The sequence below is a fragment of the Gopherus evgoodei genome, chromosome 3 (assembly GCF_007399415.2).
Source record: "Gopherus evgoodei ecotype Sinaloan lineage chromosome 3, rGopEvg1_v1.p, whole genome shotgun sequence".
Lineage (NCBI taxonomy): Eukaryota > Metazoa > Chordata > Testudines > Testudinidae > Gopherus > Gopherus evgoodei.
The window spans coordinates 205306172-205323381 of record NC_044324.1 but is presented as its reverse complement, the minus strand read 5'-3'; the positions used below and the strand labels follow the sequence as shown (position 1 = coordinate 205323381).

The 17210-nt window shown below is 42.4% G+C and overlaps 1 protein-coding gene across 1 annotated transcript in view; it reads left to right on the top strand.

Annotated features, from left to right (window-relative positions):
• The window catches only part of BFSP1 (beaded filament structural protein 1), a 47934-nt gene that overhangs the window by 13246 nt on the left and 17478 nt on the right, over positions 1-17210 (top strand). The window contains exons 2-5 of the mRNA XM_030557863.1: positions 118-178; positions 13702-13797; positions 15265-15357; positions 16597-16704. Of these exons, the coding sequence (XP_030413723.1) occupies positions 118-178; positions 13702-13797; positions 15265-15357; positions 16597-16704 (358 nt within the window). The remainder of the gene's footprint in view (positions 1-117; positions 179-13701; positions 13798-15264; positions 15358-16596; positions 16705-17210) is intronic.

Genomic DNA, 17210 nt, shown 5'->3' with positions numbered 1-17210 from the left:
CTGGTCAAGATTCATAGTCAACAATGAGAGGCTTCTATAGTGCACAATACTGTAGATGGAGACACAGTATGTGAAGAGATAAGCCACTCGACTTCATCTTCTTTGTCCTATTTGCAGGTACAGAAATGAACGTGAATATCAGCAGAAGCTAAAAGAGACCCTTGAACGCCTTAATAAGGTGAGCCTGTTACAGTAGGAGTGTGCTGTTTGCATCAGCGGCTTCCTTTCATTTCATTTACTAGACATAATTACTTTGATGTCCATTCAGTTTGGTTCGATTAATTTTTAAGCAGTTATTTTAGTTCTGATAGAATTTATTCTGGTAATATTATATAATATTACTTTTTCTCCCATAGTCACATGTATTGGTGCCCCCACAAATCATGAAAGGACAATTCCTATCCTCTCTCCTATTTTTGGCCATAAGCTATTAGTTTGTGCAGGTAACTTTATTGTCAATAACATTAAGAAATTGGAATCTAGGATAGTGCGAGAATTTGGGACCTTTCCTCATTTTCCAGTCCTGGGTGATTTCTCTTCATCCTGTAAACCCTGAAGGGGAGCCCTTCGGCACAGATTTTCAAAGGTTGATTTCAATGTGAATTAGGCACCTAACCTGCTTAGACCCTTATGACAAAGCCATTAGGTGACTATCTGCATCTTTAGGTATTTAAATACCTTTGAAAATCTGGCCTTAGAGCCTGATCCTAAACATACTGCAGTCTCTGGGAATAGGTTTTGGATTAGGCCCTTAGAGAGAGACCTATCTGATCATTAACTGGACTTACTCTTTCCTTTGTTATCCTGCACGTCCCTAGACCCATGGAATATAAACTTTGTAACTGATCTAGTAACACAGGCCTCTTTAAGTTACAGTTATGTGCATTAGTAAGTGTTTAGCTGGATTCAGGCTGTTAGGCATGATTCTGAGTTTACTGAAGTAAATGGGAGTTTTGCCTGAGAACGGAATTCTGGACCAGGTTGGTAGGACAGACGATGGCTGCACTGATTTACCGTTGGAAACATTCATTGTTGGCAGAGTTCCTTAATATCAAACCAGATATAGTACAAATCAATAAATAAGAGAAATGAAAGCCCAAGAGAACAGATTTTAAATTCATTTCCTCTACAGATGGGTGATTTGTCTTGTGTGTTTTCCCATGTAGTCTCTCATTTGCCTGGGATTTTTTAAGCTCTTGGCAGGCCTTTATGGCAAGCTACACATCTTGTAAGGATCCTTCACTAAGAATTGCCCTGCAAAGCATTCCCACTGTATATCTCTTGCTGTTGTGTGCCTCTGGCCACCATGATGGGAGAGGTGTACTGATATGATGATAACGATGTGGAAAAGCAGAGCAAAGAAAGTTACATCTAAATATGAATATATATCATTTTGGCTATAAGGCAAAGAGAAATAAAAATGGTTGCTGTGAACTGCTACTGTCTGCATGGTTGAAAGCACTATACCAATGAGCTCATTAAGAAAAGAGCTCCGGGCCAGAGGAAAGCAAATTGATCTAGAAAAAGGGCTGTTTTCCCTAATCATTGTTTTGTTCTTTTTGCATTTATTGACCACTAATAGCTGAAAGCCAATGCTGTCACATTGGTGTAATCTGTAAAGTTAGGTGTGTAAAAAAAAAAAAAGCCAAAAATGGCTGAGAACTTAAAAATTGGATGATAACAGACCACAGATCCCAGTGATGGTTGAACCTGGTGATATTCTAAACAAAAATTGCTCTCAGCCATGCTTTAGCTATTTCCATCACTTCACACTGACTCAACAAACCTTCTAGGGTTCAGAGTGACACACGGACAGAATGAGACTCCTGGAATGTTGTTATATAGATTAGCAGTTCTTCTGACCATGGAAGGGATCTCACTTAACTGAGATCCCATCTTTATGTGTACTGTCATGTTTTTTAAACATTCAGCTCAATGATCAAAGAAATCCCTTTAATCTGGTGCATTGTAATTATTGAGTTCCTGGTCAGAGAAAACTGCATGAGTCTCTCCACTCAGGGGTTTGTCAGTTCTTTGTCAGTCCTGTTACGACAGTCTGGGAGCTTCAAGGAGATTATCTGGCTTTGAGGATTAAAACTGTATCCTATCCTGCAGGAAAAGGTCAAGTCCATTAAATAACACCAAGTTCCCGTTAACAAAAAAAATGGACATTTCATTCCTTGATTTCTGCAGATTAAGAGGATTTTGAAGGGCCTGATCTCTGGCATACCTTGAATGCTGTTGCAATCAGAACCCTTGAGCAGAGGCTTACCTTTAAGGAGGTGAACAACCCACTGATGGAAGCTTGATTTTGGTTTTGGAGTGCGGGTGGATCAATACCTACGGAAAGCCATAACACCGTTCTCCATCTTGGCCCTGTACCAGTGTTGTCCTTTTTCCATGACAAAGAATAATACTCCGTCCTCAAACTGTGCTAGACAATCATGAGCCCAAGATGTGGGACCCAAATGTAGGCAAAATGCTGAAACTACTCTGTAAGTCATACCGTTTAGCCAAATGGTGATAAAATGAACATAAGACTATTAAGGGAAAACACAGAAAATAGCAGATGAATATTAAAAAGAGCTAGTGCCAAGCTCCCTAATTCTTATCACAGAGATAACAAATGTTTTTCATTTGTAGAGCAGTTTTTACAGTGCCGCAAAATATGTTAGTGGTGAACAGCATAATGACTTGAGCTGGGATTTATAAAGCACAGTACCATTCAAAATCAGTGGGAGTTGGTGCCTAACCCTAGTACCGTGATGAAATCCTGGCTCCATTGAAGTCAACGGGAGTTTTCCCATTAATTGAGGTGGAGCCAGGATTTTACGCCTGGTATTTAACAACAAAGGGCCAGAGTCAGCCTGACTCTTTTGCAGGTTCTCAGTGACGGGGAGGCCACAAGCAGCTTTGTTGCCACTTGTCTGATCCTGACTTGAGACATGCAATATTCCAGTTCCTGCATTTAAGCAAGCAGAGGGACTCCCAACTTACTCCCCTAGGGACAGGGAGAAGATGGCCTATCGCTGCCTGTCTCCTAGAGCTGCCAGTGGATCCATCTGACTGAACAGTAGGCAGTAAAATGCATCCTAAACAGGGGATATAGTAGAGTGCATGCAGCTCAGCACCTGCGGGAACTCTAGTAGTGAGAGTGCTTCCCAGTGCTCCCTGTGGGATGGTGTGATTCTGCACCAAGTCCAGCTGTTGGACCAGGGGCGGCTCTAGGCATTTTGCCGCCCCAAGCCCGGCAGGCAGGCTGCCTTTGGCGGCATGCCTCTGGAGGGTCCGCTGGTCCCACGGCTTCGGGAGGTCCGCCCCAAGCACACACTTGACGTGCTGGTGCCTGTAGCCGCCACTGTGTTGGACTGTGCCTTTGAGGCACAACTGAGCCCTGAATTACTAGTGCTGTTTCTAAAGAGGTTAAAATGTAACATTTCCTGGCAGCTTTGTTTCCTGGATTCTTCTGTCTTCAACTACCGTCCGATATATAAACATTTCTTACTGGAAACAGCTAACAAGATATAACAGCACCTCCGTACCTCACAAGGGTGTTGTAAGGATAAATACATTAAAGATTATAGAGCACTCAGATATTCCAGTAATGGGGGGCCAAACAGGGGCAACAGATAGATACAAAAATCTGAAGTTTCTTGCTCTCACCCAGTTTCTTCTGTATCCTTTATCTCTTAGAGAAGAAATAAGTGACTGTGTTTTCCCTATTCCCAGACTTGCCCCTGGAAACAGTAGACATGATTAGATGGGAATGTGCTCACAAGGGACATCATATGCAGTGCCATTTAGGCCATTCATACTAACTCGGTGGCTTATGATGTTATGATGCAACTGTACTATACTCATAGTACTAGCTTCAACACTTCTTAGACTCTATTGGAGAAAAGGGGAGGTTCTGCTATCCAGCCTGAATGTATTTGTTCTACAAACTATTCAAGATAATGTTTAAGCTGAGCCTGAGTAGCCATTTATCAAAAGACAGCCAATTAGCAGATCTTTTTCCTCCATCAATTTTTCTTTCAATGCTGTGATCTAAGGCTATGTCTACACTACAGAGGTTTGTCACCAAAAGTTATTCCGTTGTAATTAAAGCGCTTTAATTAAACTGCAGTTGCATGACTACGCTATGCTCCTTGTGTCAGTAGAGTGCATCTGCACTAGCAGCTCTTGCATGGACACAGAGAGCAGTGCACTGTGGGTAGCTATCCCACTGTGCACCTGGCCGCAGGGTGCCTTGAGAAGGGTTTGCAATGCCTCATGGGGCAAGTACAGCATCACATGATGCAGGTTTCTCAATCCCATCGTTCCATGGACATCCTAGTAGATTGCCACCTCTTTTCTACTGAAGTGGGTGCGGGAAGGGGAAGAGTGTGTAACATGGAGTGTGTGGGGGGGGGGGGAGAGACAGAAACAGAGTGTGTGTTAGGGGAGAGTATGTGTGTCCACATGCTGTCTCCGTAAGTTCAAACAACCGCCAGAAGCAACCAGTCCTGACATCAGCCCCCACCTCCCTCCCTGGCTCAGCACAGCAGCCTCTCTCTCTGGAATCCTTTTCTACTTGAGATCAACAGGATTTTTGCCTTACTACTGGCAACAAACCAAGGTTAAATCAACATTGACACCATTGAGGAAGTGGGTGAGAATTTATACATAAAGACTGATGTATTAGTGAATTCTTTATTCATTTGTTCCAGCTATTTTTTATTGTTCAAAGTAGAAGGAAGATCCCAGTGTCAGTTGCTTGACTTTCCCTGAGTCCATTTTAAGGTATCCCAGGCACTAAGATAGCAAAGAATCCTCTGAGCAATGTATGTGCTTTCTAAATAGGAATCTATTCATAAAGAACTATGCTACAGAGCAATCAGTAACAATCAGCTACCTTCCTCACAATTTCTTTTACCTTATGGACCTTTATTTCTCTGATTTTAGTGAATGTGTGCTCTGTAGACTCAGCACCTATGAATAAGAAATAGCTTTGCTGGCAGAGGATGTAAACACAGAAAAATAATTAAGGTATCAGAAGTGGCAAAAGACTGAGTAGCCTGTAGCTCAGCAGTTCTCCAATTTATCTCATCAAAGCAAGTAGTTACTGTTTACTATGCACTGAAGAAAACTATTTCCTGTTTTCTGAGTCCCATGTAAATAGCTGGATTCTGTCATCTATATACACACTGACTAACACCTTACTCTATGAGATGTCCCATTGATTTCAATAGGATTACTTACCAAGTAAGTTCAACAAGCCAGAGTCTCTGCTGGCTACACTGATTCCAGTGATTCATTTGTAATGAAACAGGTGCCAGGTCTCAAGCAATTAGTTACTGTGGCTCAAGCAATTTTTTAATGTTAATAATTAATATAGTGAGCCCAGACATGCCAGTGCTATGAACTGCCAAGCCTAGAGGTGCCGGGGCTCAGCCCTGGAAAGCCTTGGCACAAATTAAGCACTGACTAATTCATAGATTTATAGATTTGAAGTCCTTAAAGAGACCTTTATGATCATCTGGGCTGCCCTTCTGCATAATACAGGCCACAGGATTTCACCCAGTGATTCCTGCATCAAGCACGTGATGTCTGGTTGTGATAGGCTAGCTAGAGCATCTCTTAGCAGTCAGTGCAGTGTCGTTGGAAGTCAATATAGCTATGCTAGTTTGTGCCATCTGAGGCTCTGGCCCAACACATTTAAGGATGGCAGAATCTGGCCCAGTGTGTTTAGAGTTGGCTTTAATACTTTCATTATTCCTTTCTGTGCCCAAAAGAGTTTGTCTTCTGTCTGTGTTTGGAGTCAATGCACAAGTAGTCAGCAAAAGTCCATCCATTTGCAAATCATAAGTTTTGTATCTCTTTTAAGTGAATACCATGCAGTCAACATGTCTGTCTGTCCCTCTAGAAGATGAATGGAGAAAAATGTGCATTTAAATAGAGCCACAAGGTCCTGATCCTGTAATATGCTCAGCAGCTTCGATTCTCATGGACCTCAGTGAAAACTGAAGGCACTCAGCCCGCTGCAGGAGGAACTCAACTCCATCTCAGAACTGGCCCCTCACTGTGCAAATCTAGTTTCCATAGCAAAGGAAGAAAACTGAATGGTTTCTTTTCAGGCGAAGTTTTACCTTAGATGTGCACTTTACAGAATTAAGCCAGTAGAACAAATAATGGCTTGCATGGCGAAGAGTTTGAAAAGTCCATTAAGGTCTTTAGAAAAGGTTTTTCAATGCCAGGAATATGAAATTAAGAAAAAAAATCAATTTATCTTTCTTTGCTGTTTGCATTCTTCTTTGAATTAAGAAAAATAGATTGTCTCCTTCCCCAGCTCTATTTTCATTGCTAATCCTTCATCTTTCATGTTTCTATCCCATTTCTGGCATATTAAACAGTGTTTTTCCTTCCCTCTGCAAAATGCAGATGTGGCTTTGCGCACACAGGGATCATTTGAATGACTTGTATTTTTTTTCATCTACTTTTTAATGTCCAGAACATCCCTTCTCCTCCATATTTCTAAGAGATCATGTGCTTAGAATTTGCCAGTATATTGGGGCTCACTTAGAACAAGTTTTATGGGTATTTTATAAGCTCACCAAATGGAAAGGCAAATCCAGTCATCTCTGGAGTCAGGGAGGTCTCTCCGGCATCAGAACCAGTATGGTTCCACTGCACAGGGAGTGCATTTTCAAAAGTGGCACAGCATGAACCCCAGCATGTGGTTCAGAGCCCAACTCCATCAGCCTACCTGTGACAATGCAGGGTGGGATGGGGGGCAAGGTAGAGCATGAACTGTGTGCTGCATGGATCCTCAGTCCTCTCCTTTCACAAAGGGTCATGGGGTGCTAGTTCAGCCATTGGGCAGAAATAGCCTTCTCCGAGCAGCTCTGCAGCCATTCTGCCCGCTGAGGAGAAAGGTTCCTGCTCCCTAGCCCCTTCCTGGAGATTACCAACCACTGGTCTGATACAGGCTAGGCTCCAGTGCCATAGATTCAGAAGGGACCATCGTGATCACCTGGCCTGAACAGGATCTGGCTCATAGTGATCAGAGATGGGTGAAAGTGAGGACACATTTTCATAAAGGTTCACTAAAAAATTTTGTTTAAGGCAGTTTCACAGTTTAAAGATTTGGCTTTTCTGCCAAAAAATGGAGATATTTGTTTTTCACTTAAAACATATGAAAACCCGAAAAACAAATTTGTTGCTGGGAAATATGATGCCTGTGAAGTTGTGAGCAGACATGGCAGGAGTCTGGTGGCCATTTCTGACATTTCTCTCTTGTGCCTTATCGATGTGGAGGAACATAAAAAGAGAAAGCAAAATGTAGCACGCTAATGTACCACGTTAATGGATACAACTTCTACTAAACCTCTTCTCATTATCGAAGTGTGAATGTATGTTAGAGGTCTCTCTCTGTGGCTGAGTCTGCTGGAGCTATAGGTTGAGAGCTTTAGCTCAAGCTATGCACTTAGCTCTGGAGGTTCCTAGTGTGACAGTGAAGATGGCATCTTTCACACAGACAGAAGGGATTATAAAGATTAGGTAACGCAATCAGGGAACAAAACCAATCAGCTGACGAAGATGACAAACCGCAGAGCGCATACTATCAAATGAGCGCTAGAACGTTCACTGAGGCAACCAGTTTGTGAGCAATCTTTAGGAAGAAATTTGTCCATGCACAACAGTCACTGATCCATCTGAATGACGAAGAGCCTTACTGTGTGTTTGCAGACTACTGCTGAAAAGGAGAAGGGGCTCAGTTTAGTGAATGATTTGTTGTTTGTAAATTTTATACCTCTCTCCATTAACAACAAACAGGGATCCAAGCCCTGTCATGAAGGCCATTTTGCAAACAGTTTACTCCATACATTTATGTGTGTATGGTAAAATTCTGTGCCACTGATACATTTCACATGATATCAAATGACATGGAGGATGTTACACATCTTAGCAGGTTCTTAATAGCAGTATTCTCTACAGCAGGGCAGACAGCAGATATGAGATACATCTTATGCTGAGAGCAAAGTTCTGGCATTTGACATGATTGCATTATCCATATTTATCAGTGACACAGAATTCACATCCCCATATCCATCACTTTATGCTTAAACTAGTATTTGGGTACATTCAGGTCAATTTATAAATGTAGGAATGCAATGGTGTTTACTCAGAAAGATAAGTCCATTCTGCTTTGCAGTTCATTTTCTGTGCATAATACTCAGGATGAAGCCTGGTTGCTTTTTATATATGCAGGAATCTTTACAAATAGAGAAGAACACATCAATGTACAGAACCATTAAACAACAGTTCTGCAAAGCACTGGACTTGTCCTATTTCTATTTGTCAATGGGAGTTAGGTTCTAAATACTGTTGAAGATCTGAGCCCTTGATCACTGCGAGGGCCACCTGTAGGGGGGGGGGGGCAAGTGGGGCAATTTGCCCCAGGCCCTGGGTCCCACAGAGGCCCCCATGAGAATATAGTATTCTATGGTATTGCAACTTTTTTTTATGGAAGGAGCCCCCAAAATTGCTTTGCCCCAGGCCCCCTGAATCCTCTGGGCGGCCCTGATCACTGCTGGAGTCAGTAGTTAAAGATTTTTTTTTTAAAATGCACGTAAAGAATAATGAAAGAATGATGCCAAGTTGAGAAGAAAATAACTGGATGCTGTGTTATTCTGATACAGCGTGAGGGTTCAGTGAATGCATAGCTAAGTCTAGCTTATTTAAAAAGAAAAACGGCAAACACATTTTCTCTCTTGGGCAAACATTTGAAAAGCTGAAAACTAGATGTTGCTCATTACATACAAAAATTCTTGCTAATTGGGGATGTCTGCTTCCCCCACAAGACTCCTAACGCTATCGTTGTTGTGCTGATCTTTCTCTCAATAGGAAATCAGTAAGGCTGCATAAATGCTCCCCAAATGCCTGATGTCTGGCTTAGAATATTCTGGTCATGGTCTGTTTTAATTAGTGGCATTTGCTCACAGTGCAGTTAACTAGCACTAGAGTAAAAAAAGTTCATGGTCGTTTTATTGGTGCATCAGCAAACCTGGCTGGATGAGTTAATGGCATAATGAAAATCGCAAGCATCAACACATTTCTCAATAGCACATCAGCCCTGGTGGTTAATTTGCTGTGCATGTAAAAATGGAAATCCCTCTTTCACCATAGTCACATGCTCTGCCCAGAGAGGCAAGAGTTTAATTCACTGCACATGATCTGATCATTGGGCCTGATATTTACCTCTGATAATTGAAAGTGGTGAGTTTTAAAGGGATGCCATATGTTTAAAAATCTGTTTCCTGCCCCCTATTAAGATCCTATTGTTATAAGCAACATCTAATGTTACTCGGACTGAAATCGATTAGGAAAAAATATTTGTTCCTTTATTCTCTGTTTCCTTTGTGCATTTGACAGTGCTTCATGCATAGCCAGCGTCACATGTTCCTCTATATAGTCAGTTATTTATTCAGACCATGTCTATGCTACAGATGCCACAGAGGTTTAGTTCCGATGCTGTAAGTATGTTGCTGTAGTGCCATAGCATAGACACTTCTCACAGGAATGGAAAGGGGTTTTTTCCATTGCTGTAGGCACTTCACCTCCCCGAGCGGTGGTAGCTAGGTCAAAGGAAGCATTCTTCTATTGACCTTGCTGCATCTACGCTGGGGGTTCAGTGGGCATAGCTGTCACAGTCTGAGGTGTGAATTTTTCACACTCCCTTAGCACCATAGCTATATGGCTCTAATGTTTAAGTGTAGATCAGATCTTAGTTTCCCTTGATGATTTTTTAATTGTGTCAGGTTAGGTTTTGTGTGAAGTAAAACAGAGGTTCTCAGACTTGGGCCGCCACATGTTCAGGGAAAGCCCGTGGCAGGCCAGGCCAGTTTGTTTACCTGCCGAATCCACAGGTTCAGCCGATGGTGGCTCCCACTGGCCACTCCAGGCCAATGGGGGCTGCAGGAAGAGTGGTCAGCATGTCCCTCGGCCCGCACCGCTTCCTGCCGCCCCCATTGGCCTGGGGCAGCGAACCGCAGCAAATGGGAGCTGCGATTGGCTGAACTTGCAGATGTGGCAGGTAAACAAACCAGCCCAGCCCGCCAGGGTGCTTACCCTGAACAAGTGACGGCCCAAGTTTGAGAACCACTGAAGGAGAACACACTTTCCTGAGAACTAATCATCAGCCTTTGTATCAACTTTGGGATTATCAGAGATGACAAAATCAATTAGATTGAATGGGCCTGGTTCTGATCTCCTGGACACCAGTGTAACACTATTGATTTCAGTGGAGATATGCTTGATTTACCACAGAGCTTGGAATCCCGCATGTGCTGGCAAGTATGATATAGGTAGGTTCACAGTGCACATGCTCACTTTTCTATCCCAAATCCTGAAAAGTACTGAATCAGACCTTCTCCCTAGCATACTCTTACCTTGAGGAGCTCTATGAGCAGTGTGTTTGGAATTATGAAGAAAGAAATGAGTCAAGGAAAAAAAACATATGTATTTAGAATGTAACTAACTATCTCATAAACTCAGACACATTGGACCTGATTCTAGTCTCTGGTATAAGGCCCAGATTCAGCAAATCACTGAAGAGCATACTAACTTTCAGCGTATGTGTAAATCACATGGATTTCATCAGGAATTAAGTGGGTGCTTAAAGTTAATAACTTGTTTAAGTGCTTTGTTGAATGGGGTAGGACTTCTCATGTGCTTAAAATGAAGCATGTGCTTAAATGCATTGGTTAGTTGAGGCCTAGCAAAAGAGGATCTCCACTGAAGCCAGTGGTGTTACACTATCTAGATGAGATCAGAATCAGGCCCATGAAATATTAGTGATTTTAGCATCCATGGCTACCCCAAAGTTGCTGCAAAGCTGTTGATTATTGCTGTTGAGCACAACTTACCATTCAAAACCTGATGTGATAGAACTAAAGAGACACCATCACCTTGAAATGTAGTTAATGGGAAAATATGAATTAAATGCACGTTTGGATGTTCAGCTACCCTGGAGACTCACTGTCAAATTTTTGATTTTACAATCAGATATTCCAATATTTTACAATTTCTTTTTGCTCTTGCTGGGTCAGAGATGCACTAATACAGCAGGTGGAATGACCTGAATAGCTGCTTGTATCGGGAAATTGTGAAACTATACTTAATGTGCTGTCAAATGCAGAAAGTAAACAAATTGCAAAAACAATTGAGAAAAGAACTCCCCCTGCCAAGGTCTCAGGATGTACTTTGTTCTCTAGAATAAGAGCTACTGAAAATCTATGGGATTTTGTGATATCATAACAAAACCATTAACAGAGAGAGACTGCAAAGGGCTGAGTTTACATGATGGAAAAAATGTCTCCAGGGTTTTCAGAGAGCTTGTGTTATTTAAAGTCTTACCCACAAACATTTGGTCACGGAAGTTGCCAAAATGCATTGATTTCCTGACCAAGAGTTACGTGTAAACAATCCTCCAAAATACAAAGAGTGAAATTCTGGGGCTTTTTTGCCATTAACTTCAACGGAGGCTAGGATTTTACTCAAGGTCCAGATTACCCTGAGATTGGCAACCTCTGGCACGTGGCTCCCCTGGTGGGCCTGGCCAGTTTGTTTACCAGCTGCATTGGCAGGTCAGCCAATTGCGGCTCCCACTGGCTGCGGTTTGCTGCTCCAGGCCAATGAGGGCATCGGGAAGCCGCGGCCAGCACATCCCTCGCCCACACTGCTTCCTGCAGTCCCCATTGTCCTGGTCCGGCCCACCAGGGTGCTTACCCTGGCGAGCTGCGTGCCAGAGGTTACCGACCCCTGATATATACGATAGATGCCACGCCTGCGTCTGTTGATATATTTTAATACCTTTTTTATCACTGCAAGGAATAGTTTTGTCTTCTGTAAATCTCAATTCAGTTGTATTGGTGCAATTCAGCCAGCTCAGGTATCACATACAAAGTCCATTGAAACTGGTGAATTTCTTTCCCTTGATGTCAGTGGGCTTTGGATCTGGTTCATATTGCATTTATAGCTTCATGGAAACACCCCCACTTAAGTACATTATAAAATGTCATAGGAACCATTGAGTGTTAGGGAGTTGCAACAAGGATTCAATCGGTCGTGTTCAGGAGACCTACCAGAAACTAAACTCTATTGGCGCATGATATGCTTAATTAGATGCTGATGTATTAGATAGCAGGCTGAAACTTATCCCCATAGAATTTGTTATTTTGTATTGTGAGATTGAAAGTTACTGGGAAGTATTTGATATTCAGGAGCTTGTTTAAAGTCGTATAACCGAGTAATGAGCCAAGTGACCTCTTTGAATTGAAACGGGAGTTGGATACTGGGGCCAGATGCTGCTCTCTGTTACGCAGGTGTAAATCATGGTAATTATTTTGCATTCTGTGTTCATTTCTCTAGACCAACTGGACTCTAAGAATCTTCTGCCTCCTGAATTTACAATTAATTGCAATTTTTTGCCACAAGACTTGCTTTTCTAGTTTTTGTTGGCCACCATGTTAATAATTATTAGTCCCAAAAATGTCACAGAAAAATCCAATTTTATGATGTGTGTAGTGGAGTGGTTACCCCTGAAGGGCTTAAAACAGCCCTGGGAGAGGGCTGTGGCAGGGGAAAAGCTGGGCTGATTGGCAGAGCATCTGCAGCAGGGGACACTCCCCAAGCGGAGCACAGCTGGCCCTTATAAAAGGGCTGTGAGCCAGTGGCTGGACGAATCTCCCTCTAGCTGAGGAGGGAGATGGACCTAGCTGCTGGAATCCTAAAGAGTACTGGAGTGAAGCAGGGCTGGGGAAAGGCCAGAAGAGCAGGGGAGCTCTAGACTGGCAACTCCCCAGGCTTCAGGGCCTGGTCCTAAGCCCACAGAGATACTATGATGAGTGGCTTTTACACTGCAGTCTGCCCCAGGGAATGGGGGCTAGTTGTGACTGGCAGTAGCCTATGACTGAGGCGAGGTGGGGATAGGTGGTGGGGGTTTCCCGGGGAGGGGAGACCCCAAGACTGAGGGTTTATTGCCGGGGGCAGCATGCTAGATAACGGGGCACCTGAGTCCTGGGAGGGACCCTGGGGCCAAGCGGCAGCGGGACACCAGCCTGCAAAGGGCACTGCAGGCTGGAAATTGAGCTAATTCCCTGAGAGACCAGCAGGAGGTGCCACAGGGGTGAGTCCACATGCTTACAATATGTGAGACATCACAAAATGAAAAATTTCAGGATGACACAGAAATATGGTATGTTCTTTAGTGTAATATTTTTAAAAAGTGTCAACATATCAAATGCTGTCATAAATATTGGAGATATCAATGCCTTATATCGTTAATTCCTCCTGCTTAGAATCAGACACCACTGCAAGCTTCACTGATCGGTATTTCATAAAGTGTCTATTCCTCGGCTCCCAGCCACCATAAAGCATATGGTGAATGAGCTGTGACAGCACCACAGTATTGAAATGTATTAACTGCTTGTCTTTATCAGCTTTTTTTTAGAAAAATAGTGTATACCACAGGAGAGCCAAATGAATAAGGGTACATATTGTCTGTTAGTTTCATCATACCCTTGTTTCTCCCATTTGTCTTTAATTCTCAACATAGAGGGCTACAAATTTTAAATGATTCACTTTTTTGGATAAGTGACTCCTCTATTCTTAGTGATCCTGAAGCCAGTACTAAAAGTGTTATGTTTATCTGCACTGCAGGAAGCGGATGAAGCTTTGTTATGTAATCTGGAACTTCAGATTGAATCACAGTTCCTGCAGGATGACATTAATGCCACAAAGGACAGGTACAAGAAGGTAATTGCACTGAATTCCCCACCTCTCAGAGAGGAGTCTGGAAGGTTGAAAAGTGTCACGTTAACTTTTGATCTCCTTTAGCGGCCACTTGAGACACCTACAGAGTAAAGGTTTGTTGTTTTGTTTTATTGTGAAAAGGCCTTTTGAAAAGGTTCAAACAACCACAGTGAGCCCAGGTAAGACTGGATATGTTAGTGAATAAAATACATTCAGTTTGGTATTCTCTAGACCAACAAGTAGGCTTGTTGTATTTTATCAAAGGTCACTCACTCAAGATCAGCAGTCAAGAATCTTTAACATGATTAACAGGTTTCAGAGTAGCAGCCGTGTTAGTCTGTAGCCGCAAAAAGAACAGAATTAATATGCAAATTAGATGCAATTAACTTAGGTTTAAACAGAGACTGAGAATGGTTGGGTCATTACACTAATTAAATCTATTTCCCCATGTTAAGTTCTCCTCACACCTTCTTTGGGTCATCTTGATTATCATTTCAAAGGTGTTTTTTCTCCGGCTGATGATAGCTCATCTCAGTTGGTTGACCTCTTACAGTTGGTATGGCTACTTCCACCTTTTCATGTTCTCTGTATGTATAAATATCTTCTGTCTGTGTGTTCCATTCTGTGCATCCGAAGAAGTGGGCTGTAGCTCTCCAAAGCTTGTGCTGAAATAAATTTGTTAGTCTCTAAGATGCCACAAGTACTCCTGTACTTTTTATGATTAACAGGATCTGCTTGAATCTTTTATCATTTAATCTGGGACTCGGAGGATTGTAGTCTGCCATTCCCAGGAAAAGACCCATCATTAAATAGCTTCAGGAGCTGTATATAAACTGGGAATAGATTTGGTAACGTTAATCCTTTCCCACAGTTCTTTGGAATTGTTTCCACTGATAGCAATGGAAGCTAGATCAGGTCCATAGGGGCAAAAACTAGAACAGGGTCAACGGTCAATGATTCAAACCAGATGCTGGACTTGGTCAACTTTTTCTGAGCACATTTACTAAGTGTCATCTGAAAGGAGTCACAGTCCTACGCTTTGGCCATACAAATGAAAATAACCTCCTTCCACCCGTCTTCATTATGCCATTAACCACCCTTACCCCTTCTCCTCCTCCTCCACTGGTTTCTAGATCAGATTATATTCCCATTTGTTCCTTTAAAACATGAGTAACATAATACTGAATTAAGAATATGCTGCATCTCATCAGTAACCCAACAGCTTTAGCAAAGTACTATCTGAGTATGGTGATTGGGGTACTAAACTGCTAAGACATGTAGAGTCCAGTTCAGATGAGTTGAAGTTCACTAGAGTCAGGGTGGCATGTATTTATGACAGATCTGAATTTGACCCATACTTTTACAAGTGAAAGAAGTTATCATCAAGGAATAAATCACAGAAGGTCAATCAGTTGAACTGAAAATCTTGCTTTACTAGTTATTAATTAAAATGATTTTACTCCACCACAGAATATCATGGAAATACAGACCTATGTCAGCATTTTACAACAGATCATCCAAATGACTCCTAGTGTGACCACCATTACAGTTGGAATAAGTGAGGTAAGTGTTTCACTGAGTAAATAAATGCTATGTAGTGAGCACTCGTAATGTGATAGTCGATATTTACCCTAAGTGCCTGAGAAAGTCTGTGACAGGTTGGATCACAGAAACCCCCTTGGGGCTGCCAACTGATGTGCCAAAATTATTTCTGCCCTGCTTTCCCTGCCAGCCTGGGACTCCAGCACCCTGTCTTGTTGAGCCAAACACACCAATCCTCTCCAACACAGACGCAGGGTCTGAACCACGTCCCTCAAAGCAACCTACAGAAATGTTCTTGTCTTTAACACTCAGATGCCCAATTCCCAATTGGGTCTAAACCCCAAATAAATCCATTTTACCCTGTATAAAGTTTATACAGGGTAAACTCATAAATTGTTTGCCCTCTATAACACTGATAGAGAGATATGCACAGCTGTTTGCCCCCCCCCCCCAGTTATGAATGCATACTCTGGGTTAATTAATAAGTAAAAAGTGATTTTATTAAATACAGAAAGTAGGATTTAAGTGTTCCAAGTAACAGCAGATAGAACAAAGTAGAGGGCGGTGCCGTGGTATCTGTGAGTAAATGTGGAATTTCTAATGATGACAACAGAAGATCAAAGTTGCAGCTTTGAAAACCTTAAATGAGCTTTAGGAGCTTAAGTATCAAAAGAGATGTCAGAAGTCTTGAACAGGGATTTCTGCTAACCAGATATATTTTGGGACCTATACCAACCCCATGTTAAAAGGCTACTCCAGCAGCAGCAGAAGTAGGGCTGTGTCCCATCAGAGTGAAGAGATTCCAAGATTTGAGGATTGGGATGTGAGCCTACTTTGTCTGCTCCCTCTCCAAAGAGGCAAGATGGGGCAAGAGAAGGAGGGATGAACCCTTGTGAATGAAACTGATTGGATGAAACGAGGTGAGACAAAGGTGGTGGGGTTTCACTTTCACACCAATGTAACACAGTACCCCAGGAAACAATTGTTGTTTGGGTGTGAATAGCATAAGCAGACATTTACTAGTCTGCTCTACACAGCAGCATGGTAAACCTTTTCCTTTCAAATGAAGTGAACTATTTTAAACTAGAAGCAGTGCTTCTACAGTGCCTCCATTGGGAACTTGAGACGATTAAAGTTATGTAGCAAGAGGCTGAGATGTCATCTCATCATTCATTTTGTCTTTTCAGATTGACTGCAGGTAATGAAATCTCTGGTGGCATATTTACACTTATCAGACATTCTTTCTTCTTCTTTTCTCAGGAAAGGCTGATAGCAGAAAGGAGAATTCCTATCCTGCAGAGTCAGCTGGAAGAGTACAAGAGCATTCTTTGTCAGCTGCAGACTCAGAAATTGAAACTGCAGACTGAGGTACCATACAACTAACTGGAAAGTCTAGTGACTCTCATCGATTCAGGCTAGTGTATGACGGATGCCTGAAAAGGATTTTTTTATTTGAATTTTACCTATCTCAGCTTCCTCCTTCCGTCTAACAGGCCCAGTATCATGGGATGAAGATTTATGTAGTTAGTTTCAGAGGGTCAGTCATTACTGTGTGATAGCTGCTTAGCAGGCTGAGTGGAAGTGATCGGAGGTCTTAATCCAGTACTTAGTGGAACAAGATGCCCAGATCACAACTGGATTGCTGATGGAGAGTCTCAGCAGACAGGTCAAGGACTGAAAAGGTCCAGGGTCTGAGTCTCCCCTTCCCCCAATCCACTATGAAATGCATTGGCACCGTGGGATAAAATCAGAGGTCTTCAGACCTATCAGTTCAGCGCTTTCCCTGAGCACTAAATTCACTCCACAAGTGCTGGGGTTGATGTGGGAATTGCTGGGTGAGATTCTGTGGTTTGTGCCATGAGGCAGGTCAGACT